Source organism: Heliangelus exortis, chromosome 15 (genome assembly GCF_036169615.1).
Source record: "Heliangelus exortis chromosome 15, bHelExo1.hap1, whole genome shotgun sequence".
Taxonomy (NCBI): domain Eukaryota; kingdom Metazoa; phylum Chordata; class Aves; order Apodiformes; family Trochilidae; genus Heliangelus; species Heliangelus exortis.
In genome coordinates this window covers 10,870,285-10,897,022 of record NC_092436.1, presented here as the reverse complement: position 1 = coordinate 10,897,022, position 26,738 = coordinate 10,870,285, and the positions used below count along the sequence as shown (strand labels likewise).

General features: G+C 37.4%; 1 protein-coding gene across 3 annotated transcripts in view; it reads left to right on the top strand.

Annotated features, from left to right (window-relative positions):
• The first annotated feature begins 8,472 nt into the window (after positions 1 to 8,472).
• GABRA1 (gamma-aminobutyric acid type A receptor subunit alpha1) overlaps positions 8,473 to 26,738 on the top strand; it is a 41,929-nt gene continuing 23,663 nt past the window's right edge. The window contains exons 1-5 of one of the 3 annotated variants that reach the window (XM_071758543.1): positions 8,662 to 8,871; positions 9,743 to 10,060; positions 12,233 to 12,320; positions 15,706 to 15,818; positions 24,419 to 24,486. In XM_071758543.1, the coding sequence (XP_071614644.1) occupies positions 12,247 to 12,320; positions 15,706 to 15,818; positions 24,419 to 24,486 (255 nt within the window). In that variant the 5' untranslated portion in view covers positions 8,662 to 8,871; positions 9,743 to 10,060; positions 12,233 to 12,246. Of the gene's footprint in view, positions 8,872 to 9,742; positions 10,061 to 12,232; positions 12,321 to 15,705; positions 15,819 to 24,418; positions 24,487 to 26,738 lie in introns of all 3 variants that reach the window. The other 2 variants (XM_071758542.1, XM_071758544.1) reach the window with 2 other exon arrangements.

Below are 26,738 nucleotides of genomic sequence, written 5' to 3'. Positions count from 1 at the left end.
ATAAGATGGTTTTGTGTTATCAAGTACTATAAAAACCAGTAGATGGAGATATCCAGAGCAAAACAGGTGATGCTGTGGATCAGTACCCAACCTTTACACATTTTGAGGGAGTTACTCCTACTCTGTCCCCATAGGCTGGATATCCATTAGCTACTCAAACAAATCAGGGATATGGAGACTATTATCTGATATTGTTTCATTTGTAATAATTTTAATTTCCATATTTTGAGACTCCCAGCAAATAGGAATATCCAGATTTTCTTTAAAAGGCCACCCTGTGCAAGGGAACCACTGGCATAAGTGCACCTTTTAGATAACAAGATGCTAAGTAAGGAAGTCATCTTTGGCTCAGGTGCTTTTCTCCACTTGACATTTTTGCTGAGTTAGTATTCATCAGGCAAGAAGCAGCAATCAAAAGTATCCCAGAACCATAGGAGGATGGTTAGGGTTGAAAAGGACCTTAGAGATCATCTAGTTCCACCCCCACTGCCATGGGCAGGGATATATCCCACTAGATCAGGTTGCCCAATGTCTCATCCAACCTGACCTTGAAGACTTCCAGAGAGTGGAAGCTCTATTAAGCTAAGCTCTATTTATCCCATTTATGAATCCTGATCATTAATACCTTTCAGCAGTATCTAAGAAATTTCCCAGATGATTTCAGGATTAAAATGGCTCCTGGAATCTCCTCTTGGTAGGATGTAATGCATATTTCCTACAGCCTTTAAGTATTTCCTACAGTTTTAAAGTATTTTTTTGATGATTTTTCAGCATTTGGATTGCATGAATTTCTAAAGTATTTGCATTCCTGCTATGCTACCTAGAAAATAAGTAACTTGGAGCTTTAATTGGAAAATCTGAGCTACAACTTGTTACCCTCTCCTGTGGGTGTCTACAATATATTCATGGAAAAGAAGCTTTAGCATTAGACAATAGAAAGAATTATGCTGAATGAATGTGTATTTGAAAGGCAGAGAAAAATGCTTGAGTGGCTTAGGTGACATTTTTTATGTTTTACTCAACTTCAGGAACAAAGTGAAGATAAAACAAGAAACAGATTAGATAAAAAAAAACTGGAGGGGAAAATGTGTGAAGTAAATTTTCTGTTCTGTGAAGAAAAAAAATTGGTGGAAAAATATGAATTATATTCAGAAGTATTTCCATGACAACTTTTGGCTGATTCTCCTAAATGACAACAACATTTGCAGTTTTGACAGACCTTACATTTGCAGCAGATATTTTGTTCTAATGAACTTCTTGCCCTCAAGAGACTTATTTTACTTCTTCCTTCCATTCTGTTTCCTTAAGGTACTTGGGGGGGAGTCCAAAGCTGAGCCCTTTCTACTTGCTCTCTGCCAAGGATCTATCATTAGGAGATTTCAGGAACTACAGTTTTGTTGACTAATCACTTATATATGCAGGCACATACAGTTTTGCTGTCCTAATTGTTTAGGTTTTACCACTATCTTTAGAAAACAGCCTTCAGTCTCTTTCTTTATCATGCAAGGCAACGCATACCCTGATAGATTTTATCTAACAGAGCAAATCACTGTGCATAATCTAGGAAAATACCAGAAGTTTTGCAGTGCTGGGGTCATTGGCATCCCCAACAGATGAGAGAAGTTCACCACCATTACAAAGTGATTAAAGATCGTGCTGCAGCTCCTGGGAAGACAAATGTCACATACCAATTGCTCTGTGATACGCACTTAAGCCATTTCAGAACTTAAGGCTCTCAAATTCTTGCTTGAATTATATACCTTACTGAATAATAATGCTTTAGTTTGCAAAGATAAAAGCATTCTAAAGTTTTATCTAAAAGAATATTTGTATCCTTAACAATACCACCCTATAAAAAATGATTGTTCCATCTCAACAATCTTAAAAAAAGTAAACTCATCATCTTATCACACTGTTGATTACAAATGGTGTCTACATGAGAACTTAGGGATCTATTGAGTTACAGCTGAAAGGTGAGAGGAACCCTGCCTTTTGATAACCTGCAGAACAGATTTTGGCTTCCAAAATAACCAGCTGACAACTTTACTTGCTACCTTACCACAGGTCAGACAACCTTCTTGGGACTCCTTGAAATATTGCTACCAACATTTCTTTAGAGCCTGGGCACTCTCATTCCCTTCAGTGATGCAGCCAGGTGTTTCCACAGCCATACCACTGAATCACAGAGCTCTTTTCCCACACCAGAACTAGCACACCAGTTTTCCCCCAGTCACACCAGTTGCTATTAGCGTGAATACTGTTCTAATGCTTTGCCCTTGATTGGCAGGGGTGAAAAATAGAAGACTCAACACTCTTTTTTAAGGAACCAGTGTTGGCTTAAGAGGCACTGGTTGTGTGTAGATACATTTCCTCATTTTCATGAGAAACAGTCTGAACTCTAAACCAACACAAAGTAATGTTGGTGTATTGAATCTCAATGGAAGTAAAAGTGAGCACCAATATCCACAGTACAGAGATTAAGTAAACATTAACATTTTTATGAAAGCAGCAAGACCATGAACACTAAAAAAAAAAAAAAAATCACTGTCTTTTCACATCTGAGCAAGCCTTAGAGCAATTGCTCAGCTTGTTTGAACAGGCAGTAGGCAGGGAGCAGATCCACAGCTGCTCCAGCAACCCAGTTGAACCTAGCACAGCTGTGCCAGTCCCTACACCCATAGAACTGTTCATACTATTCAGTGACAATTGGTTGCATTTTAAAATATGACTTGAGTCATCTTGGATTATCAGAAACCTTCAGAAACTGTATTCTTAATAGTTCTTGCTTAAAGCACAGATTTAGACTGCAACCATTTAAATTTTAAATAACGTTTACATTCATTTATGATGTCCAGAAACTACTGGGTTTTATTTGGGGCTTTGCCTCTATAGGCCTGCAATTATTTCAGCTGCTTTTGAATGAAAACACTGATATAACATAGCCACACATGCAAACTATCACAAATACAGACTTCATGATGCAAAGCTTGGCATACAGCAATTGTAGCATTTCCATGAAAGAAAGAGGTAGAACAGGAAAAGTAGTTGAATTAGTATGTTACAATAAACAAGAAAAAAATTAAAGTTCATCAGCAGATCTCTAGCCAACATCAGAATTTCAGTTTTGCCTAACACTGGGGGCTCTACAAGAAAATTCAAAACATATAATAACATTTTAATGAATAATAGTTTGAAAAAGCGACATAAACCACAGAAGAAATCAGGAATAACACACCTTAGAAGCCAGATGCGTGGAATCAAGGATCCTCGGGCCAGAGGAAAACTTGCCCCCACCTATCCTGCTCTTACATTGCTTGTAAATGTCTGCAACTAACACCTGGACCTTTAATTGTCCCAGCAAAGCAGCTGTGAGAAAAGAACAACAGGTTTTGTCTGTGTAATTTTCAGTAGGCATAAAACCAAACATAATTATTGTGAAATGGAATGAAAACAAAGAAATATCACATTAAAGCTGTGTAAAACCACACCATTACAACCTAATTTCATTAATGATTATCCCAGTGGATTCCTCATCTCAATTTCATATACCTGAGTACACTCAGATTTTAAGAATTAAGCAGGTCACACAAAAACCAAATCAAAAAATCTGAATATGACTGAAGTGTTTACTCTGCTGTTTCAAACTCCAGAGCAATGCATGCAAGAATGCTTTGACTGGAATGGAGTGAGTACCTCATGCAGAATCATCAGCAGCCATGAAGCATGCAGTGTGTCCAACTGGAAGATAAAATCATCTGAAGAGCCCCTGTGTCACCACCTCTAAAAAGTGAGGATGGCAGAGGAGGGGGAGGGATGGGTGAATCAAACACTGGGTGCTCATACACAACAGAGGGACCCAGCACCCCCTGATGTGTGCTACCTTGGCTTCAGAAACTTCTGTCTGGTTTCTAAACAGGACTTGGAGGAAATCTTCAGCTCAGCACTGCACTCCCTGAAACCTACAGGAATTTTGGCTGAATGAGTTTCACAGATTGCAATGCTCTCATTTTAGATAAAGGCACCAAGACAGGCAGAGAAATCCAATGTGTCTAAGGCCACCTAAGAAGTCAATGGGGTATTTGGCTTCCAGAGCATCAAAGAAGCAAAACTCAGCCTAATGTGACACATTTAAGTTTAAGAATATTTATGACAGGTCACATAAAGTGGATTCTCAAGTGTTTGTATTAATAGAGATGGACTTAAAGACATTTTAGGCATCTCTCTGAATTTAGGTGGAGATATTCTGACTCTGTATCTTTTAGTTCAACTAAAGGCAAATATTTATAGTAGAACAATGGTGAACTGAACTTTTCCCTCCTGATTTTTTCTTAGTTTTTAAAAATGTATTTTATTGTTTTGTATCTCTGTAAATATTTCTTTTACTACACTCACTCTCTTTTCACAGCCATTTATTTTCATGGTCCATATATCATTAGTAATAAGAGCTTATTAATGCACTAAATATTGTATTGTTAGACACATTTTTAAAAGGGAAAACATCCTCTTTCAGGAACTTCGAATAACCTAGAACTTTTGCCTATATAGATTTTTATCCTATCTTATTTTAGAAAAAATCATCATCATGGATCAAGACTGTTGCTTAAGAGAAAATGAAATAACAGGTTAGCTCATTGGTGGTCCATGGGAAAATGAGCTGGCATTAAGTATACCAAAACCCAAGTCATAATTCTAAGCTCTGTGTCTCAAGCAAAACTTTCCTTCCAAATGCAGAGATGAAAGGACAGTGAGTCACAAAATTATTTTCTTATTTCTAAAGGGTAACTGAATGACATCCACACCAGGATGACAAGAGTATATTCCTTCCTTTTTGTGGGCTGAGCTTGCTAGTTGTGGAAGGTGTGTTGAATTTATATTAAAGGTGCTATGAAGGCTCCAGGAGGTTGTGGATTTCTAGACAAGACTTCACATCATCAAAAGCAGTGAGTTATACCACAGGAGATAAAGGCATATGGTGTTTGTATTCCACTATGGATAAATCCAGCTGTTGCAGGTAAAGCCTCCTGAAAAAAAGTGCCATCAATTATCACCACTGTATCCCATTCTTCCTTTCTGATATCAGACAGCAAATCCCATCATTATCTAGGAAAGCATCCTCCAATTCTGCAATTATGGATTGAAATCTGTGGTGATGTTTTGCAGCAGCTTGGCAAGCCATACCAGATGATTGTCTCTGTGGAACAAAAAGTCTGAGAAACTTGAAAGTTTCTGTTTGAAATACTGTATTTGGAGACTTTAAAATTCAAGAGACAATCATCCTCTCTAAGCTTCTGGGCATCAGCTATTTTACGTTTCTATTCCATTTTTAATAGATAATGTGTTCAAAGAAGTGCCACTTTCAATATTCAACAGAGATCTAGAAAGAACATTCCTATGTCTTTCATGGGGAGATTGACTCTTTGAAAGCAGTGCAACGTGTTTTCATGAAGAATCTCATTTGTATTGCTCTGGAAACTCTTTCTACTATTTTTTTTTTTTTTTTTTTTGAGGAAAGAGGCAATGGATATAGAACCTTGCCGTAAAATGAGAGAGGTGTGATAAAAACTTAACTTTCTTTTATATCTTTTGATAACTTGACTTAATACAAGCACTATCTGGCAATAATATGTCTTCTTTTGTTGACTGTGGCTCTGAATCAAAGCAGGGAAAAAAAAAAAAAAAAGTTAACCAAGTAAATTTCACTATGCCTACCAAAGGGTCAATACTTATTCTTCAATATATTTTTGTAACATATTAAATTATAAATGAAATTTAAATTTTATATTTAACAAAATACTTCCATTTAATCACACAAGCAGGACTTGTAAATAACATAGTTGAGAGCTTTGAAGCAGATGGTCTTTCTGTTTTAATTCTTTATCTGATCTGCTGTATGCCAGTAAATCTCTGAGTTTCATTTGCTTTATTCAAATCCCCTGGCTATCCAGGGCACATTGTGTCAAAGCATTCTGCTGTGGAATTTCTGTTTTTTAATATATGCACCTAAACTAAAGAAAACATGTATATTTTGTACACACAAAGAACAACATGATAAACCTCACAACACTAAAATAAAAATATTCTTCCCTGGTGATCTATATAAATACTCTGTATATATGTTGTGTGTATGAGAGAACGCAGGCACTTCAGGAACAGGCCAGTTTTGAAGAATAGTTTCATAGCTATTCACAAGCAAAGATAGTTCCAACTACCTAAAAAATCTTTCTCTATGTCAATTTTAATCCACAACTTAATAATTTTACCAAAATAGGATTCCATTGGTTTAACTGCTACTAATCACTTGCACTAACATTGAAGTTCAAAGTGTTGTACATAAGTAGTTGTGCCAAGTTTGCTTTGCCTGGCAGTTTAGATTTAATAAAATAATTTTTAAAGGATCTAGCTCTACACTACCTTGTAACATGAACGAAACAGCCCCTTTTTGAAAACTTTATGGAGTCACAAAGCTGGCTTGAAAAAGACTTTCTGGCATCTTCATTGTCCAAATGCAACTGTAGAACCAGGCAGTGCACAACACCTAATATTGAATTTCTTGGAGATATAAAGTTCAGGTGATTCTTCCCTTTCTCACTTGAACAATTCATTGAAGAATGAAGCCACATGACCCTAAGTATGACTTGTAATATACACATGCCTATACACAGCTTAAGGTTTTCAAAGATATTTTCTCAAGTAAGGCACCAGAAACCCACAGATGGACTTATTTGACAAATGCATTACCCTTAGCAGGGTTTGGATTAGATCAGTGGGAATTGGGTGAGAAAGGAAAAATAAAGAATTGCAATGTATCTCCAACTTGCTCCAACTTAGCACTTGTTCTTTGAAAGTGTATTGCTGTTGGCAACAATAAATGATATTTGTCTTTAAAACACTAGATGATTTCTTTTATAACTGGGTTTTTTTCTCCTAAAAGACAGTTATTTTGCTACCACAGCCCATCATGTAACAGCCTATTTTTTTGATTACATCCAAATATTTTTAGCACTTACTCCGGAATAGTAGGAATGGTAACTGTGACAACAGCCCTTTAAAAGAAACAGGAAAATCTGGGTTACGTGTGAGCACTGATGGACAGGAACCTCAGCCATGGAGGAAAAATAGTTTTGCCCTACTTTCTGAGGAGATGAGAATTAGAGAGAAAGTGAGCAACTTCCAATTTTAGGTCAATATTTTCACCCAGGGAGAACTCAGAAAAACAGATCATCCTTTGGCACACGGCAACTGTACCCATGGAGGCAAAGACCAACCTGGGTAACCCATGACACTTTACTGAAGTAAAAACAGTAGCCACTCTTATTATAATAAATAAAATAAAATAAAAAGAAAAAAATAAGATGCAAGGTTATGTCACGTTGGTGACATCAGCTGTTCACTTGCTCAGATTTTTGCACAGTGGCCATACACAAACCTTTAGCTATTCTATCATTCACTTTTCAGCTCATCTGTCTGTCTTGTTACCCATCCCAGAGACACACACACATACAGCAAATGTACTTCTAATTTCTTTGCTCAGGAGAAAAGAAGGGAAAATGAAACACTGGAGCTACGTTGAACTTTTATTTTTGCAAACATATATTATCTATCTAGAAAAAATAGTGTAAAGGTCATTGTAGATAATATAATTAATTCACTAGTGACAGGTCAAGAGATCTTGGTAGTTTTGTGGCCCCACAATGTCCATGTATTTCAATAAAAACTTGTGCTGTTTTTGTAAACCCAGCTGAGGACTTCAACTTACTTGTTGCTTAAGCAAAACTCTTGTGTTTCATTTCAAGAAAAAAAACATAGCAAACTATGTCAGCTAAGAGCAAATGAAGGTGGAAACCTTGGATTTTCGGAAAATACCTCTAGCCATTAAGAGTGTGTCTGTGTACAAGTGATTTGAAAAGTCACTACTTGAGATTTCCTCAGGAAGTCAGTAGATTTTTTCTGTTCTTTACTTTTCTGTGCACTGCTAACAACCTTGAATCAAAATGAGAAGAACTACACTGGAAATGTCAGGACACTAAACCAAACATCCATTGCAAGTCTTTCAAATAACCTGTGGCTGTTTAATGCTGATTCTAATGACTGGGTGAACTCAGTACACAAGAGGACTTTTGATAAACAAAATTTCTGGTTTTCTTGTGCTTAGGGAAATCATTGCAGTGTTTAGACTGTAGTAAGTGAGGCACTTATCCAAAATGACTGCCCCTTGGAAGCCATTGACAGCCTCAGCTATGAATGTCATTGGTTTGTTGGGTCACATCAAATCGTTCTCATGCTGTTACAGCAACAAACAAATCATGTATTTTGTGAGGACATTTAGAATGTGAGATTTTTTTACTTAAAAATCTGTATAAAGCTTGTAGCAGACTGCAAACTGCAAAAAAAGCATACCAAATCAGGTTATCATCTCCCACAAAAATGTATGGATTTTGACCTCCATTGGACCAGCATCATAGCAGGGAACAGAATTGGATTGACGATGGCACTGAGAGGGGAGAGGGAAAGCAGACAACATTTGCAATCCATGTGATAGAAGTATTTTTTTTTTTTTTCCTACCCCACGAGTGCTGGTAGAGCTTTGTAAGAAACAAATAGTGTTGACTGAGGAGGTCGTTTTATCTTTACACTGAACAGAGCTAAGACAGCCGACCATGCTGTGTTTGTGGCACTTGGCAGTGTCTGACATTTCTGCGGAAGGCTCGGAGCTGATGAAAGGTGCTTTGAGCTAAATGCTTCCAACTCAGCAGAAGTCTCAGCACCCGCCGAGCTCCCTCAGTTTGCTCACACCTGAGAAGAAGACCGCGGCCGTGCCAGGGTTAACCTGACGTTAACTTCCAGCAAAACTGTGCCCCTCGGTGTCCACAGGTGGGCCAGGGCCGGGCCACCACGCATGTCCCGGGGGGCGGGGGGGGCGCAGCCGGGAGCGCATCTCCCGCGGTGGGCAGGGAGAAGGGGGTCGGGGTTGTGCTGCCCTGTGGGGCACCGAGGGACCATGGGGCAGAGTCGCCGCCAGGTCCCCTGAGGCCCCGTGGGAGAGTGGGGTGGCGGGGACAGGGGTCTTTGAGCCCCCGGCAGAGCCCTGGGGCCGCTCCGGGAGAACGTGGCAGCCAGCGATAAAAGGCGTGTGGGAGAGCCACCGGGTCCCAGAGATGATTTACTGCGGGTCTCGCCCCAAACCCACGTTACCTGGGTTTAATTAGCATTGCCCAGCATCTCTGTCCCCCGTCTGGCTACATCCATAAACTACCGCCGGGTCTCTATAGGTAAAGCTCATAGGCACACGCGTAGCCCTCCATCCTCTACATTTCTATGTAGCCTTCATTCATATTTATGCCGGGAATAAATATGTGATCAAAGGTTGAACGCTAACGCAGATCGGTTATATTTTTAATGTACGACCCCTAAAATAGACTCTTTTGTAAACTGCAAGTGTCTCTAAAGATTGTCAGTGAAGCCTCCCCCAGCCGTGCAGCCTCCCCCCAAATAATAATAATGCTGCAGATTGTAGAAGGATTTGAGCCTGCAGCCAGAGAGAAAGGGATTAGGGCGAGAGCACTGGAAGTTAAATTGTGCTGCATATAAAAAATGGGCGGATTGGTCTCTAGATGAGAGCTTGGTACCACCTTCCTTTCTAAAATAAAATCTCTCTGGCATGAAGTCACAGCCTATTTCACATCCGGTTTACCCTGGGACGTATTACTACTGTCTTGGTAAAGAGAAAGCTTTTGTTGTATAGCGGCTGTCGGAATATTGGGAAGAGAAATTTGGGTGCTAAGGTCTGAGGAGCGGAGCAGCGGCGGCGCCGGCGATGGCCGAGGCGGAGTGAGCGGCGGAGCCGGAGCCGCGCAGCCTCCGCGCCGCGCGGGCGGGCGGGCACCCGGCAGAGCGGGCAGCGGCGCCGCGGACCCGCGCCCGAGGGGCTCCCGGTAAGGGCGGCTGTTGGCACACGCACACCCGCGCATACACCCGCACACACACCCGCACCCCGCCGGGCGCTCCCGGCTGCGGGCACCGCGTTCAGGCGCGCAGGCGGCTCCTCTCCATCTCTCCGCAGGTACCGCCGGGGTCGGTGTGATTTTTTTTTTTCCCCCTATCCTTACAGCTTGAAAATCCGCAGCGATCGATGGACATTTTAATTTTATCTTATTTATTTATTTTTTAGCATGGACTAATTTCCACCGGTCGCTTGGAAAACGGTTTTTTTCTGTTTGTTTGTTTGGGGGGTATTTTTTTTCTCTGTTTTTTTTTTTTTTTTTTTTCCTTTTCCTTTTTTTTTTTTTTTTTTTTTTTTTTTCCGAGAGGCGGCGGGAGGGGTGGCTTTTCCAGGGTGCGGGGGTAAACACAAAGTTGAAATACCGGGAGGAAAACAAGTCTCGATTTGCACCTCAGAGATGGGCAAATATCTCACCAGGGGTCAGAAATGTATCCCCCCTTTTATTTTTGTCGGCCACCCCCTCTTTTTTTTTTTATTTATTTTTTTTCCTTTCCAGTGGGAGCTGCTGAAATCCTCCCAGAAGCGTGGCTCTTTCTCCCATTTTAAATGGGAAGCCGAGAGCTGGTTCACAGGCGGTGCGGGCTGGGGGAGGCCAGGGGCTGGGGGCTGCTGGTGTTTAACACTCCTTGATGGTCTTTGGTAACATTTGCTTTTTTCACCTACAAGAAACTTTACTCCTCCAGGGTTTATAGTGCCTGTATGGGTTTATTGAAGCGGGGGGTGGTGTTCGAGGGGTGGATAGGCGGGTGGCGGGCGTGCAGCTCAACAGATCAAGATAGTTGAGAATAATTCACTTTCCGTTCTTTATCCCGAGGAGCCTTTTGCAAAGGCAGAAGTTGGCAGGACCGGGAGAAGGCGATTTTTGAAGCCACAGATGTTGCCTTTTCCTTGCTAAGAGGGTTGATTACAGGGCAAGTTAAGATGCAGTCTGGTCCCTGAAGATCTTGATCCACGCTTTCCTGCCATATCCAGCTCCTTCCTATCCAGTTAGATTAGCCTAGCCCCACTCAATGCTTATCTGTCGATCATTTGCCTATAAACGCATTAATTATATCTCATTGCTTGCATACCGCTTTGTAATGATATTTTATTGATTTAAATTGTCCCTGAGAGTGTGCAAGGAATTGGAGTAGCTTTACTTAAAGGCACAGCAACATTGCCATATACTGTGCTTCATTATCTCAGGCAAAAGAAAAAAAAGCTCCAGTTCACTGCTGGGGGAAAATGCAGGCTGCATATTTCGTTGCCCTTATTGTAAAGAATTCTAAAAAATCGACTGGATGCCAGCATACAGTACATGGATGTGTAAAGAGACCTGCAAGCATCTTCTGGGCAATAAGCTGAATCTGAAACACCAATTCCAAAACCACCAGCTTACTTTGTGTTTTATAGTTCATTTATAAGCAAAAGAGATCCTCTTAGTTGTATTACTTTTAACTGAAAGGTAAACTGAGAGTAACTCAGTGAAGTCTGGAGGGAGGACAGGAGAGAGTTGGAGGGAAGGCTGCTAATGCATTTCCTAGCAAAAAACATTTCCTAGCAGCAGTCAGAGACTGGTAGAGATATGGTGTGTAGGTTGTCAGCACATGGTTTGATTGTGAGTAGTGCCCTTCAGCCCAACAAAATATTAGTGTGCATGTTTAGCAGCAGATCAGAGAGTCAGAATGTGAGCATTTTACTCCTCTGACGGTAATATTTCACGGCAGAGGAGAACAGTAATATCTGTGGAAGAAAGTTGCTTCCATCACATCAGCTCAAATACAGTGGCTGAGAGGGAAGCACTGCTCTCCTCCATCACGCTGCCATACACTGACACCTTCCAAGAGGTTTGAAAGGGCTCAGGGTAGTGCAAGTCAAACAAAAAATGATAACACTTGGTTATCTGGAAATGCTAGGGAGGCACCTTGTCACATTTTCAACACAGGAAGAAACTGAGTAAGAAGAGCTACAGAGTTTGGGGACAGCAGCTTTGACTCATAATCATTTTTGTTAAAAGTTAAAGAATATACCATTACTGTGAAATGAATTCCACCCTATGCTTCTGTGTCTTAAAGTAGAAGATAAACAGGAAAACAGTCAAGGCCACACTCCCGTATTCCAAATTACATGAGCTGTAGCATTGTGAGGTCATTGCCTGACATCAAATTATTCTGCAAAAGTTTCTAGAATCAGACATTTTTCCCATGGTACCTGTTTTCATGGAGGGGACATTGATGGTTGTTTTCTTTGTAGTTTCAGAGCCCACCATGAGGAGACTCCTGGTGCTTTGTGACTGCCTCTGGGCCTGGGGCCTCCTTCTGAACGCACTGACTGAAAGAAGGTGGGAACATATGTTTTAATGGGCCAACATATTTTAGAAACCTTTAATTTAATATAGCAGCATAAGACAAATCGTTTATGGGCTGTGCTACTGCTAAGTGTATTCAGGGAAGTTAATCCTTGTTCAAATCCCGACTAAACTGAACTAAGGAAGACTGAAAGAAAACTACAGTTTATTCACGTAACATCTTTTTTTCAATATTATGAATAAAAAAAAGCAAAAGCTTTCTGAAACACTGAAACTAAACTATCTCTTAAACATACATGCAATCCTTTCTACTCTTATGTAATAACTGCTCAGAAATACACATTTAAGAGGAATAAATGAAAAAAAAAGAGTGATTAACTTCTTTTAACCTTTATTTAAGTGCAATTTAATAACTTAGCCTTCACTTCTTGGTTGGTCAGGACTGTGTCCTGTCCTAGCTTAGCAGCTGTTTTTGCAGATCCGAAGTAGCCCTTCATGCTGAAGGGAGACTGCTGGGATGAAGAATTCGTAAGCTCGAACCCTGTAAGAGCTTATGGTTGAAAGACCATGCTGCACTGAATGTTTATGCAATACATGTTGAAATAATAATATAAAAATAACATTACTATTAAGAATGATTTGTAATCACACAAGAAGTGTTCTAACAACTAGCAGGCCAACAGAAGCCTAGAAACCAGTTTGGAGTATACTTGAAGTACTCTGCAAATCAAAATGCAATAAGGGTGTTTTAGAAGACTCACAGATACATTTCGCTATTTTCAAAATATTAATGTCCCTCCAGTTATGATACCTAATGATGAAAGAGCAGTCGAAATTTTGTATTGTTAATAGTGATCCCTAAAAGACTTTTTTGTGCCTTGATCTCCAAAGTGTCTTATGCATTCACAGCTCTAAATAAACTTATCTTCTGGCTGCCTGGAAGATTTTAAGTAGAGTGGAGTGGGTATAGGGACAAAGGTTCATCTGCACAAGCATTTCTGCAAAAGAAAGAATGAAAATGGATGGTTCATGTTACAATTGCTACACTGAATAAACATGACATTTTAGAAGTACCATTATTTTGATAATCTATTAGGAAAAGTGAGATTTTAAGTATTCGTGAAGTACTTCATTTGGCCTGGCCAGAGAATTTTATGGAAACATGTTTACTATATAGATGTGTACATATATTTATTACATCTTTAATGTGTGCATGTTCATTCTTAAGGGGAGAACTAAAATGCATTGGACTGGTGTTTAAAAATTATATGGCTTGTCACTATTATAATGACCTGTAGATGGAGTTAGTGCACAGTTTTTTATTATACTGTGTTTAATGTGAAAACACAATTGCATACACTTTTTCCTCAAAATGTACACACCTTACATCAAATATGTCTTTTCCTAAAACCATTTCCTCATAGTAACACACCTTGCCTTTTCGTCTGTGCTATTAATCCTGTATGATACAAAACTAGATACTATGAATTAGATAGTGTCTGTGATAGAGACACCACAGTCTTTCCATGTCGTTCTTCTTGTCATTAAAAAAAAAAAAAAAAAAAAAAAAAGCATTAGGACTTACAATGTGTGTTTTGAATGAAAAATCATAATCCCTCTGGAGATCCAGTATTCTGTGCATGTATGCAGATGCTCACAGTCTTCCTGTTCGGATCATATGGCAGCTAGAAGCAGCCCCAACGGTGGTTTTTACCTCTGATAAAATGGTGGGAAGCCCAGGTAAGAGTCCTGACAGATGTGACACCCAGACTAAAAGCCATGTATTGCACTGCATCCTTCCTGACTGCACTGCCACCAGTCCATCTTTCTGACACCTCTTCACCAAACATACTCATTTATTTGCCAGAGAAATTTCTGAAGTATTTTTCTATCCTTCTGCCACCTTAATCCAGATGACCTTCTGCTACCCTTGAGATATGTATGTACAGCAGCTTGTTTACTGACAATGAGTCTTAATATAAAATTTAATCCAGTGAAAAGTCCTGTGTTGCAAATCTACATAAGACGTATGAGGAATGATCCTTTGAAAGATAATGCTCACTAGAGACAGCAGGAGATCCTTGTTGTTTGGTAACATATAGGAAGCATGAAAGAAAAAAATACTAATTTCTGTGGTTAAAGATGCAACTGTAAGTATTAAAAATAAATATGAATTAACCTATATTTTTATTATGTGAAATTATATGGGTAGAGGAAAATCACAGCATTGTTTTAAACTGTTAGAGATTTTGTCATCTTCATTAAAAACAGTGATTCTTGTGCATTAAAAGAAACGCTGGAAATTGTTTTCTACAAAGTCACATCCTATTGAAATAGCCCCAAAAGTTACTAAATATTCTGAGTGTGAGTTCTTAATCTCATTTAAATTTGTAGTGTTACTGATGTACACATGTACTGCAAAATAACATGGAAGCTCTTCTGGAGTACCCATGTTCAGTGTTACCTTTCCTCCTTCTCTCTGTATTTGGTACAAGTGAAACACATGTGGGATGCACAAAGGATGCTTCACTGATGCAGCTTACAGAAAATAATTTCAGAGGTATTTCAACAGAACCAGATAATTCCATCTAACAGTAAATTCCTCATAAGACAAACTTGGCTGCTTAGAGCAGGACCACCTGGCAGAGCACAGAGATGTGCACATGGTTGTGGCTGTAGAGATGAGGTGCCCAGTGGAAGAATCACTTTTGCAACTAGACCTGATCCTAACAAAAGTTTTTGGCACTGTTTATCCAGTTCAGTGGCAATCTGTGCAACACAATGACATTTTGGAAAGCAGGGTTTTTGCCTTTAGGCATGATGATGACACATGCTTAGAATGGAAGCCCTCCCAGCAAAAATGAAATAATGACACAGGGTTTGGCTTTAAGACAACTGCAGTCTACAATTAGGGCAATGACCTATGGAGGTATTTGGTAAAGGTTTCAAATTTAAGAAAAAGGCTGATTTCAATGTCATCTACAGCAGACAGAAACCACTAAGCCCAAGGATTTAACTGTGACTTGTACTGATGGAAGTAAGATTTTGGTAGCTGAGTTCAAAGAACTTAATTTTATCCTTGTTCACGCAAAATTTCAGGACCTTTGGCTGAGTTAGAGATAGACATGAGAGATATGTAAACTAAGCTTCACAGATAGGAATGATTTCAATATCAACAGATAGTTTTGTTTCACATTTGTAAGAAAAAGTTGAAGATATTCCTCCAAAATTAAATACTAGAGGAAATAAGATGAAGAAAAATTAGGTATTGAACTATGCACACTCACTTGCTTTACTTCTGTCCTCATGAAGATCAAAATTTTATGACCAGTATAGGGGGATTTAAATTTCTGAATTATTGCTTTGTAAGGTTAAAGGTATATTACTGTTTTTCAGTGTTAACTGTTTTGTATTTCAGCTATGGACAAACCTCATCACAAGATGAACTTAAAGACAATACCACGGTATTTACCAGAATATTGGATCGTCTGCTGGATGGTTATGATAACCGCTTGAGGCCAGGACTGGGAGGTGTGTTGTATTATAATTTTAAAAGTTCCAAGTGAGATTAAAAATCAGTATTATTTTTCCATTATACACTTATTTTAATCCTGTTTTCATCTGCACATAAAGTAATGCTGGTATGTAATATCCATTTTTTAAAAAATGCCATGCCTTCTCACTCTTTCCCTTACTTGGTTTTCTCACATTTAAATCCAAAAGAAAAAGGTTCACAATTCAAGAAGACTTCTGAATATGTATTAAAACTTGAAACGTATAAAGAATAGAAGATAATAAAATAAGACCTGTGACCTTAAAAATGACAAATTTATGAATCAGGCCTAAATAGTACATCTAGCTATGACTGTCTTCATAAGAGGATTTAGTTTTAAAAAATGAAAGAATCAATCAACCTTAGTCATAAAAGTCTCAGAGAAGTTTATAAGATTTTTTTTTATACTTAGGTATGTCAGGCTTTCTTTCCATAACATTTTGTCTTCACAGCTTGGTAAACATGTCTGTTGTCTTCTGCTTTTGCTGCTGAATCCTTAAAAAGGTATAAAAACACATAACAACTACATCTTTCTAAAATTATTCTCACAAAACCTGCTCTGTATCACCATCCCTACGTTCACTCTTCAGTTTGTTCTACTGTGACATGGCTCCATGATTTGGTCTTAGAAGCTCGTTCACAAACATGAGAGTTCTAGACAAAACCACAGATCTGTTCTTTCCACTGCATGGAAAGGTTATTTTTTTTTCCTTCTTCTAAAGACTTCAGGTAAAATAAAAAAAAAAACAACCCACCCCACAAATTCTAGTTCAGCCTATGTTCATGTAATAAATAGCTGTCAGAGGAACTGCATTATAAGAAGAACAGGATAGTGCATTAAGAATTCTTACACCATCTCCCATGGATGAAATGGACAATAATTAAGAGTAAGCTTATTCTGTGGTTAGAGGCTACGATTTTCAACAGTTCTTGAATTGTGAGCCAGTATCTTCAATGGTTTGACTTCAAGGAATGGCTAAAGATATAATTCCATTTATAAAGTACTAATTAGTACATTTAAAAATGAGCTGGTCTATAAATTTTTGTGTGTAATTTCAGATAGTACTATTCCTCAAAATAGGAATAATTTTTAATTTTTTCATCCAGTAGTTTTGCCTGCTTACTTATAAATCCTTGGGCTAGTGTAGAAATAAATGCTCCTTAATCTTTGATTAATGTGGCTGTACAATCCAGTCAGCTGCTATATCACAGTAAATAAACATAGCAGAGAAGGCAATAAATAAGTGTAAGTCTGTAAACTGTGTAGAGTCTGGTACATGTCTACAAGAAGAATCTGAGCATATGATGATTTCTCATATGAGTTTTGTAGCTATTATGATTTGTTTAGCAGTTACCAGAAGAGCAAAAAAAGGGAGATGCAGGGAAAGAATTTTCTCTCATTCTCTGTACTGCAGTTCAGAGAACGAAGCACATCAGTATCGAGTCTTCTACATGCATGGTTATAAACCTGTTTCTGAAGCCAGACTTCAAGTGTATACTGGAAAAACAGGTGCTATGTGCCTCAGAAAGGAACATCCAGTCCAGTTAAAATTAACTCCAGAGAGAAGATTGTTTAATACAACTGCTTCTGTAGGAGGAAAATAATTTCTTCACAAACTTTAAGGGCCATTTGCATCACTATCAGTTGAAAGCAAAAATGAATGGAGCATGGGAAATTCAGGATGGAAGGAAGGACTGGAGTGGTTTCTTACATCGATATGTTGGATAATCTTTGCATCACTTCTTATTTGAATTGTGTTGCGTGTTCCTCCCTATAGCCAAGAACTTTTGAGTATCACAATTTCCCTGTTGCTCAATGCATTATACTTTCAAGATGTCAGTTCAGCAAAGTAAATTGAATTTATCCATTAATTTTGTCAGCTTTCAATATCAGAACTAAGATTACCAGGACTTTTAAAAATCCCACCTCTCAAGATAACTCAGTTTTGTCGCATTTGTTTTAGACACTTTGTATAACGGGAAAATGTATTCTGAAATATTCCATATGTAAAAATATCCAGAAAGAAATCTAAATCAATATATCGGATCTAGCACAATAGCCATCCACTAGAGCATAATCTGCTGCTGGAAATTTTAAAAGGTATATGGAAGAGTATGGTTTCATTTTATTTCCCAATATCAGTGATGGCTTCTTATTAAATATTTTAATCAGAACATGATTTTTATCTGCCGTAAAGAGGAAGTTAAGAAAGCTACCAGTACAACAGCATTTTTTGAGATATAGAACTAGTTCTAAGACTCATTAATTTCCTATTTGTTTTGACACAGCTATTACAGAATTTAAGAGACTAAAGAGCCTTGTACATACATGTTACGATGATAAATTTTAAGTTGTTGGGCACAATGTAAACCTGTGTACCACCAATTACACTGAAGCACTCTTCAGTTATCCAGAATTGTCTGCCTTGTTCTTTCTACACCTTCTGAGAAACCATAGGGGAAGTAAAGCATTGTGTGGTGCAGTTACTTTTTCTACAGAAAGGGGATATTGCAGCAAACTCTCTGCTGATCCCTGCATGACCTCTCCTTTTGTAGCACAGTTTTTCTTAAATATATAGCTACAGAAAAGAGAATTCTGTCTATGAATAAAAACACTAAAGGGAATCAATTTATTTCTTACTCACATATGGAAAAAAAGGTAGATGATAGAATTTCTTCAGTTTATTTGTTTCTCCTTTCCTGTGCTTATGTATGAGGAATTCGGTGACAAAAAAGTATTGCAAGAAGCTGTAATGAATTGTGAAAAATTTTGATCTTAATCTACTCACAGGATTAATATCCTCCTTTTTTAAATAAAGGCCACGTTATTTCTCTATCCAAAGTTTGCAAACTTCCTATTGGTGTGGTGAACAGTTTCATTGTTTGGTAGAAATATCCTGGTGAGGAAGATGAGGTACCATGGAGCCAGGAACAAAGTCCTGAAGAGATCTCAGTACAAAGATACATAGTTGGAGCTATTCTATATATTAACTAGAAAGCTGGGTTAAAAGGTGGAGCGTTAAGATAATGGAAAATTTAGAGGTGCATAATTCAGCATACATGGAATCAGTGCTAGATTACTATTAGCTCCTCCCTTTCCTTTTTTTTAGATCTTTTGAGCTATCAGTTAAAAAGGAAAACTAAAAACCATGTATAGTCCATGAAAAGTATGGGAATCAAAATTATTCATTTGATAACCCAGTTAAGCCGTACCTGAAATCAAGTGAGCAGCTGTGAGCATTTTTCTGTTAAACAAAGAAGGAATTATTTCTCATTAACAAGAATATTAAAAAATGGAGTAGCTGACCTACCAGAAAAAATCGTAGCGATTGAATATGATCAGTATTTAAATAATGGCATCATGGTTAAAATTAATCTGACTTTTTCTTTAAAAGAAGCATGCAACACTATGTTATGCATTGGCACAGGTACAGCTCTTATCAATAATTATTGATACAAATTATGTTATTTAGATGTTTGCCTCCCTCGTATGTGGGCATAGTCACTTAGTCAGACATTGCTAGGAAATAGCATCTGTTGTACTCATCCATAAACATACACAAATAACTGCATTCAGTTATTTATGCCTGTAAAATAGAACTTTCAAAATGAATGTAAAAATGTTCTGAATCACACTAGAGGACACCTATTAACTCTGTAAGACGATAATAATTTACAAAAAACGAGGAGGAATTTCAAAGTGTAACATTGAAGCTGAAAAAAAAGGAAATAATGTTATACATTAAGGGAAAAAATATGCAGTGAAGTCATTTAGGTAACAGCATAATTTTCTGTGGTAACTATCTGGATCCTAGAATTACAGGTTCTAGGGTAGAAAAATAGACTAAATAATAAAGATGCTGTTCCCTTTTCAGATACACAATTCTGAATAAAATTAAGAATCAGATAGTGGTGGGAAGGAGGGAAATAATGAGGAAAATTCACCTCAGTGTTTGGTGGCTTCTCATTGTAAACCACTAGATCTATAGCAGGAGTGTAAAAGAATTCAAAGGCAATGCAAAATTATGGGAAGAAAACAAGTTTCTCAGATAAATAGATAGGCCATCATCTTTTGTTCTGGGTTGTCCTGGGTGGGAAGGAGATGAGCTCTGGAGTGCCGCCATGACAGGTTTGGAGTGTCACAGCAGGGAGGGAGGGTGGGCTTGCACAGTACAGGTAGGTTGTGTTTGGTGCTGAGATTCATTAACATGAAATCAGGTACAACTACAGGTATTTTTAAGACTCTCACCTTTGCATGGCATGCATCTCCTCTCTAAAACTAAAAGGTGTCATGTAATTTATCGATCTGTGACCTTTTAACCTAGGATCATTGCAAATGGTGTTTGTCCCTTTGGGAGGAACATTGTAGTAGAAAGGTTGTTTCATACAGAACTGAAAACAAACTTGGTTGTGATTAGGCAGACCACAATCTTCCTAAATGAAATTTGGGTCTAATGCCCACTAGATCTTCTCAAGTAGATTATTGACATTACTTCAGAACTGAGCAGAATTGTACTTGTTTTATGCTATCAGTAAAAGCCATTTGTTGATCCCTCCTGTGAGCTGTGCACCAAAATTGAGTGTGACTGTCCTTAAGTGGAACATTGGTCCGTCTGAGGCAATTGATTTCTTCCATGGAGTGCTTATATTTAAGTGATGGAAAATAAGCTTGACAGCATTATTTTAGTTACATTTTATAATTCAGCTTTATGAGCACATTATCTATAAATATATGATAAACGTACCTCTTGGTGATTGAGGTCCCAATGGAAATTGTTGGATTCGAACTCTTAGCTAAGCTAAGATTAAAATTTAGGGAAAATACATTTTTAACCTGTATGTGTAACAAAAAATTAGTTGAAGACAAATGTTTCTGCTCTAAATGAAAAGAGAATCCTGTACTGGACTCCTGCATATAATTCTGTAAATGAAGACAGATTAGATGCCAAACTTTGTGAAAACTGAAAGGACTGATTTTGGTCTTTTTTTGTATTTTGTAGGCACCATATTGATCTAAAGGCAACTGTTAAAAGCCATAGAAGACACTAGGAAAATTGATTTAATGCACCAGTGGGGAGATGGGGAGGATATGAGCAGCTTTGAGCTGTTAATTGGCATGGGGAGAACAGCCACGACACTGCAAAGCTCTCAGTAAATCCTTTATAGCAGCACAGACTATAGCTGGTTGGTCACAGGTCAGCTCACTATTCTCCCATTTGGTCTCAGCTTTTACAAAAGCAGCAGCACAGAATTCTTATGGGTGTATTTGTTGTGGTACTCCAGTCAAAATACTTCATAGGATGCAGCCCAAGTGGTTCATCCACATGACTTTTTAAGTAATAATAGTGTAGGCTCTTCAGGTATCTAAATTCCTTTCATTCAAAACCATAGGAAAAATTTGTATTTTAATCATTCTTAGTGCACACTTACACAAGACATTCAGGAAGAATGAGTGCATTATCAAAAAAGATGGAATTAATTTAAATCAGCAAAATATACAATTCAAATAAGCCTTGTGCTCAGATAGCAGCAGGTTAAAAAGGCAAATAGCTAATGTATAGCTTCCTATGATAAATAGGCTTATTTCCTGCTGTTTAAATAAATCTGTTTCCTATTTTATTCTCAATTTGTAATCCAATCACAATTCTAGCAATAATGAGCTCCCAGGGAGTTTAAATCAAAATATTTATTGTTATTCATTTTGTGAGTTTGCTTTAGTTTAGCATCATTAGCAAAACACAATAGTTGTAAGCAGTAAAATAGGGGTAGTTCCCACTGACTGTTGTTTTCACAGCTATATGTCCAGCAGTTGCCCCAGGCTGTGCTCCAGTGTCTAGGTGTGGTACTTCTGGCTACTTTGCTGATCAGGAAATACTTGGACCCTATGGTTGCCTTATAGTAAAATTAGTAAGACATGAATAATTTCCATAGTTTTTTTTTTGTTTGTTTGGTTGGTTGGGTTTTTTTACTGGAATTATTACATGTTTTACAGATATCCCTATACTACTTAGTCCTGGTTCATGGTATAATCAAGAGACATAGTTTATATGTCTTTACAGCTGAGGGATTTATCTTCAGCAGTCTGATCAACTCTGAGCCTGTTTTATTCAATAACTTAGAATTTTCTCTGATTCTTCAGGATATTGTGAAGGGTTTGAATGTAGCTCAGGATTTGAGGTTCCTGAGAAATGCATTCTGAGAATTGGAAGCACAGCTCAAACCTTCCAATGGTAATCAGGCTACAAACTGAACATGGTTAACCTTGATTCTAAATATATATCCCAACTGTATGAGTAAAAACATGTCCTGTGCAGGAGTGACTCACAACTTCTGAAGCTCTTAACAAAGCTGAGTTGAATCATCTAATTAGTAAAACAGTAAACAAAATTTTCAAAACTTCCATATGGCTTTGGAGAGGCTAGGATTTTTCTGTGTGTTCACACCCTCCTTCATTGCTCTTGAAAATTAGGTGCATAACCAAAAAAAAAAAAAAATTAGTTGGTGGTGTGTACAGTAGTTTTGTATGGATTTGAATAGCCATGGGATTAAATGTTTTGCAAAAGTGTGATCAGTATGAAGATAACACAACCTCTTGAGAGTACACAGTCTGAATTTTCTATTCTTCCTTATGACTTACAGGCCACTTAAATTACCTTCAATGATATATGGAAATGAAAGGCATCACACATTTTTCTACTCCCTCAGAAATCTTCCATCTTGCTTCCAAAACTTTTAGTTTCCATTTTGTTTCTGAAAGTGATTTCCTTAAGCCTCACCCTCTCTACCAGGACTACTGGCATTCAGGATACCACTACATGATGTGCCTCTATTTCAAAGAGAATATTCTGTGTTGATGCAAGGTCAATCAGTTAGCTGTGTAATATTAACTAGGTATTCACTCAGAGGTGGGACTCTGAAGCTTCCATCAGTAAGGGATGAATGCCTTACACCTGAAGAGCTTCTAAAATCTTCTGATGACACCAGTGGAAGTTCCTCATTGGAAAGGAGATAGAGTCAGTATGAAAGATCTTTTAAAGAGTCATTTGAGTTTGACTTTTCATTATGTAAAAGGCTAATAGATTTCATGATGATATTAATTTCTTGGTCTTAAGAGAAGGTGATTCAGTAGCTGGAATTTAAATGTTATTGCACTAGAGCTTGTGAAATCACCATTTACTTTTTCTGCCAGTTGTTTCATACAAGACAACAGTCTATGTGAAAGTGATGGGCTGAAGGAGAAAACACTTCTTTCCCAGCCAAGTAATTTCTGGACAACCATATATTTCTTCCAGTAATAGAAGGATAGATTCTCACTGTGAATTTCTTTAAGTCCAGAGCCAATTAGATGTCAAGAGAATACTTCAATTTCTTTAAGTCAGTTGAAAAGCTTGTAAACAATGATGGGTTCACACATTAACTTCACTGGACAGCTAAGAAGGAAATTTCACCAATCCAATGATTTTTTCCCATAGTCACTGTAGTTTTTACACATCTCAGCCACAGATACACAGCCCAAAAAGATTGTTATTAGGTAATTCATCCACAAAACAGTTTTTTACTTTCTGTGATTATGAATAATACGTTTCATCCCTTAATTTTATTAATGAGTCGTGGAGATTATTTTTGTTACCACCTTGTTTGGATTTCTGGAGATCAGCACCAATTTGTGGTGTCCCAAGCTGACCACTGGGGACTACTGAAATCATTGGATTCTTCTGAAGAGGCCAAGGACATTGAATCATGGAGCAAATATACATCCTTGAAATAAAGCAAAGCCTACCTTCCTGGTATGGCATGTACTTATAGTCTGTTAGGTACAAATAATAAATTTCTGAATTTATTAAATTTCACAAATCTCTCATTGAGGCCTATTAAACAAATCTGGTAGTCTAAGGGAATCTGAGTGCCCATATCAATTTAGAAAAAAATGTAAAACATTTACAAACCGTAACATTTACCCATAAGTGAAAAATGGTACTAGAGAACTTCAGCTGATATTTATTTGGAAAAATTTTACCACCTTTTGGTTTGTTGCAGTTAAGGGTGATGCAGCCATTTCTAACTCATGACAATAAAACATCTTCAGTGTTTATATACCATAATGTATTTTCTCTTTTTCTTCTGTGTTCCTCAATACAAAATATATAATTCATAAATCCAGGGTTAATTATTAGAGACTTAATTTAGCTTGCCAAGAAACACTGTCTGCCCAGTGGGACTTTAGAGTACTGTGTAAAATACTCATCGTTGTTTATATGGTCAGACAAGAAGATTTATTCGTCAAAGAATGAATAGATTTACACACAGCAGTGGAACTATGGCTGCAGTACTGTGGCATCACAAGGCCATGTATGCAAAAGTTCTGTAGAAACACTGCAATAAAAAAAAACTGTTGCTGGCAATATTGACTGTGAAATTACATCTAGAAGCAATAAATTATAAGGATCATATTGTATACCAATTTTAGAATAACTAATCAAAGCCAATAATTTTTCTATTTATTGTGAGAATTGGTAGTTGTTAGATCTAATGAACACTGTTGATAGACACTCACTGTCTTAATTTCCCGCTTCATCAGAGCGTGTAACTGAAGTGAAGACTGACATCTTCGTCACCAGTTTTGGGCCTGTTTCAGACCACGACATGGTAAGTAATGGTCTGTGTTTCTACAGCATTCATTTTTTCTTGTCTTTTTAATTTGGAGGATGAAGAATCTATGCAATGACTTATTTACTCCTTTTAAGGCTGCCTTTTTTTTTAAGCTCTTGATTCCAAAATACTATCAGCTTTTATGTGCAACAGCTCCTGCTAGCTGAGACTGCATTTAAGTGCCCTGAAATTAGCAGCCTCAACTGACTTTAATAATGTGTTTAAACAGACCTTATATTTGCTACATAATATATTATGAAATGCATTAAGGTTTGGAACCGTATTCTTCTGAAAATCATTGCTCAGGTCCTTGCTGGCACATCCCTGATCCTATTTGCCAAGAAAGATCATCATCTTAAAATGCAATTAACACTTCTGCCTACAGTGTGACAACCTTACAGTCTAACCCCTATTTTTATATTAAAAGCTACTGATCAATGGGAAGGGACTTTCCTAGATCTTGGCTGCTGAAAGAGACGAGAAGATTAATGAGAGAATTAACGTCACTTCTTTATGGAATGAATATTAAAATCAAGCTGCTAGGTAACTGCAGGGGATGGAGAAGTCCAAAAAACTGAATGATGATGTTGTGAGCTTAGGTCTTAAGAGATATTAAAAATTGTGTAAAAATACAGATAAAATACTTTAAATTTGGCATAGAAATGAGGTCTTCACAAGAAGGTTGTAACCAACACAGACAGAGTCATCTGCAACTACCAGGATCTGCTCATTCCTGTGTTCAGATGAACTCTAGGAACATCCTCACTAACTTAAATAAAGATAAGAAAGCAGTTCAACCTTGTAGCTGGCTATGTTTATGCTAAAAAGATTCACCAAAAATAAGGTAAAAAAAACTATGAGAAAAAATTATCATGGGAAGGAATTTGAATTTCATACCACAAAATTTTTAGTTGCTTAATTTGAACTGGAAATATATAAAAGGAGTTAGACACCAGGTTATTACAAGTTTCTGTCCACTCAAAACAATGTTAAGCGATGGAATAACAGGAAATATTTTACTAGAAAAAAAACTTTTACTAGATAGTAGTAAAGACTAGATACCAGTCTTCTTCAAAGACATCATTCTCCTGATTGCTTGGAAAGCAGCATTTTTAAAACCACAGTCAAATTTATAATTGTAACTGATGCTATGGTATTTAAATGTGAAAGGGTAGCTTGGGCAGCACAGACTTTTTGACCAGTCATTGTGCTGAGAAGACCTACAATAGAAGGATAACCCAGGGAAATAACTGGACTAGTAACTTGTCTCCTCAGCACACATATACAATATTGTCCAAGTACTATATATACACCATGAAGAATATTAAAAAAATAAATAATATTCAGGGACTTCTGCTTTTTTTCTTCTATGAATGGATTGACAATGCTTACTTGTTACTTTAAATTGTATGTTAAAAGGAGGAAATTTCCTGGATTAAAGATTGGTAAAAACAGTGGCATAAACTATTTCTGTTTGGTCATTAGTTCAGCAAAACATTTAATCTTGCTTTCCCATTTCTGTCTCAAAATAGGTAAGCAGTCACTGCTGGACAAACACAGTCATGCAACTCAAATATATTATAAAAGATTTTAATTAATAGTATTTGAATTAAAACTGTAGCAGCTACATTTGTAAGTGATATGAGGTTGCTCTGCTTTTTATAGGTCTCTTCTTAATTTCCTGGAAATTAACATAATTTAAAGTATTGGGCTGGATATGGATGCTTGTGGGAGGTGAACAAAAAGAATGATATTTGAGGGTGAATGTATGCTTTGTATTAATATTTTTTAGCTTTTTTTGGTTTTTTGTTTTTGTTTTTGTTTTTTTAAGTTACCTGGCTAAGCTATTGTTTGACCTGTTGAATCAGATTTACTGAAATACTCCAATAATGAATGGCAACCCAATAAAGAAATGGGTTTGGGTGTTTTCCTATGTGTAACCATAAGTTTAAAGTAACTGATAGGCCTAGAGAGTTACTTGGGACTATATAATGGCTGGACTTCAGAATATACTTATACTTTATATTTTTAGGTGATTTAATTTAGTAGAAAGGAAGCTAATTTTACACTCCTTGGACAAACTGATGTTTGTATGGAATTTGGGATTTAAGGAAGAATAAAATTCTGTAGCCAAAATAATCTACTTCCAGAATCAGGAACCAGTATGCTTGGGAAAAAAAAAATTATTACAGCTCTAATTCTGTATAGCTGAATTACTATAGCATAAGCAATTGCTGCCTACAAAAAGA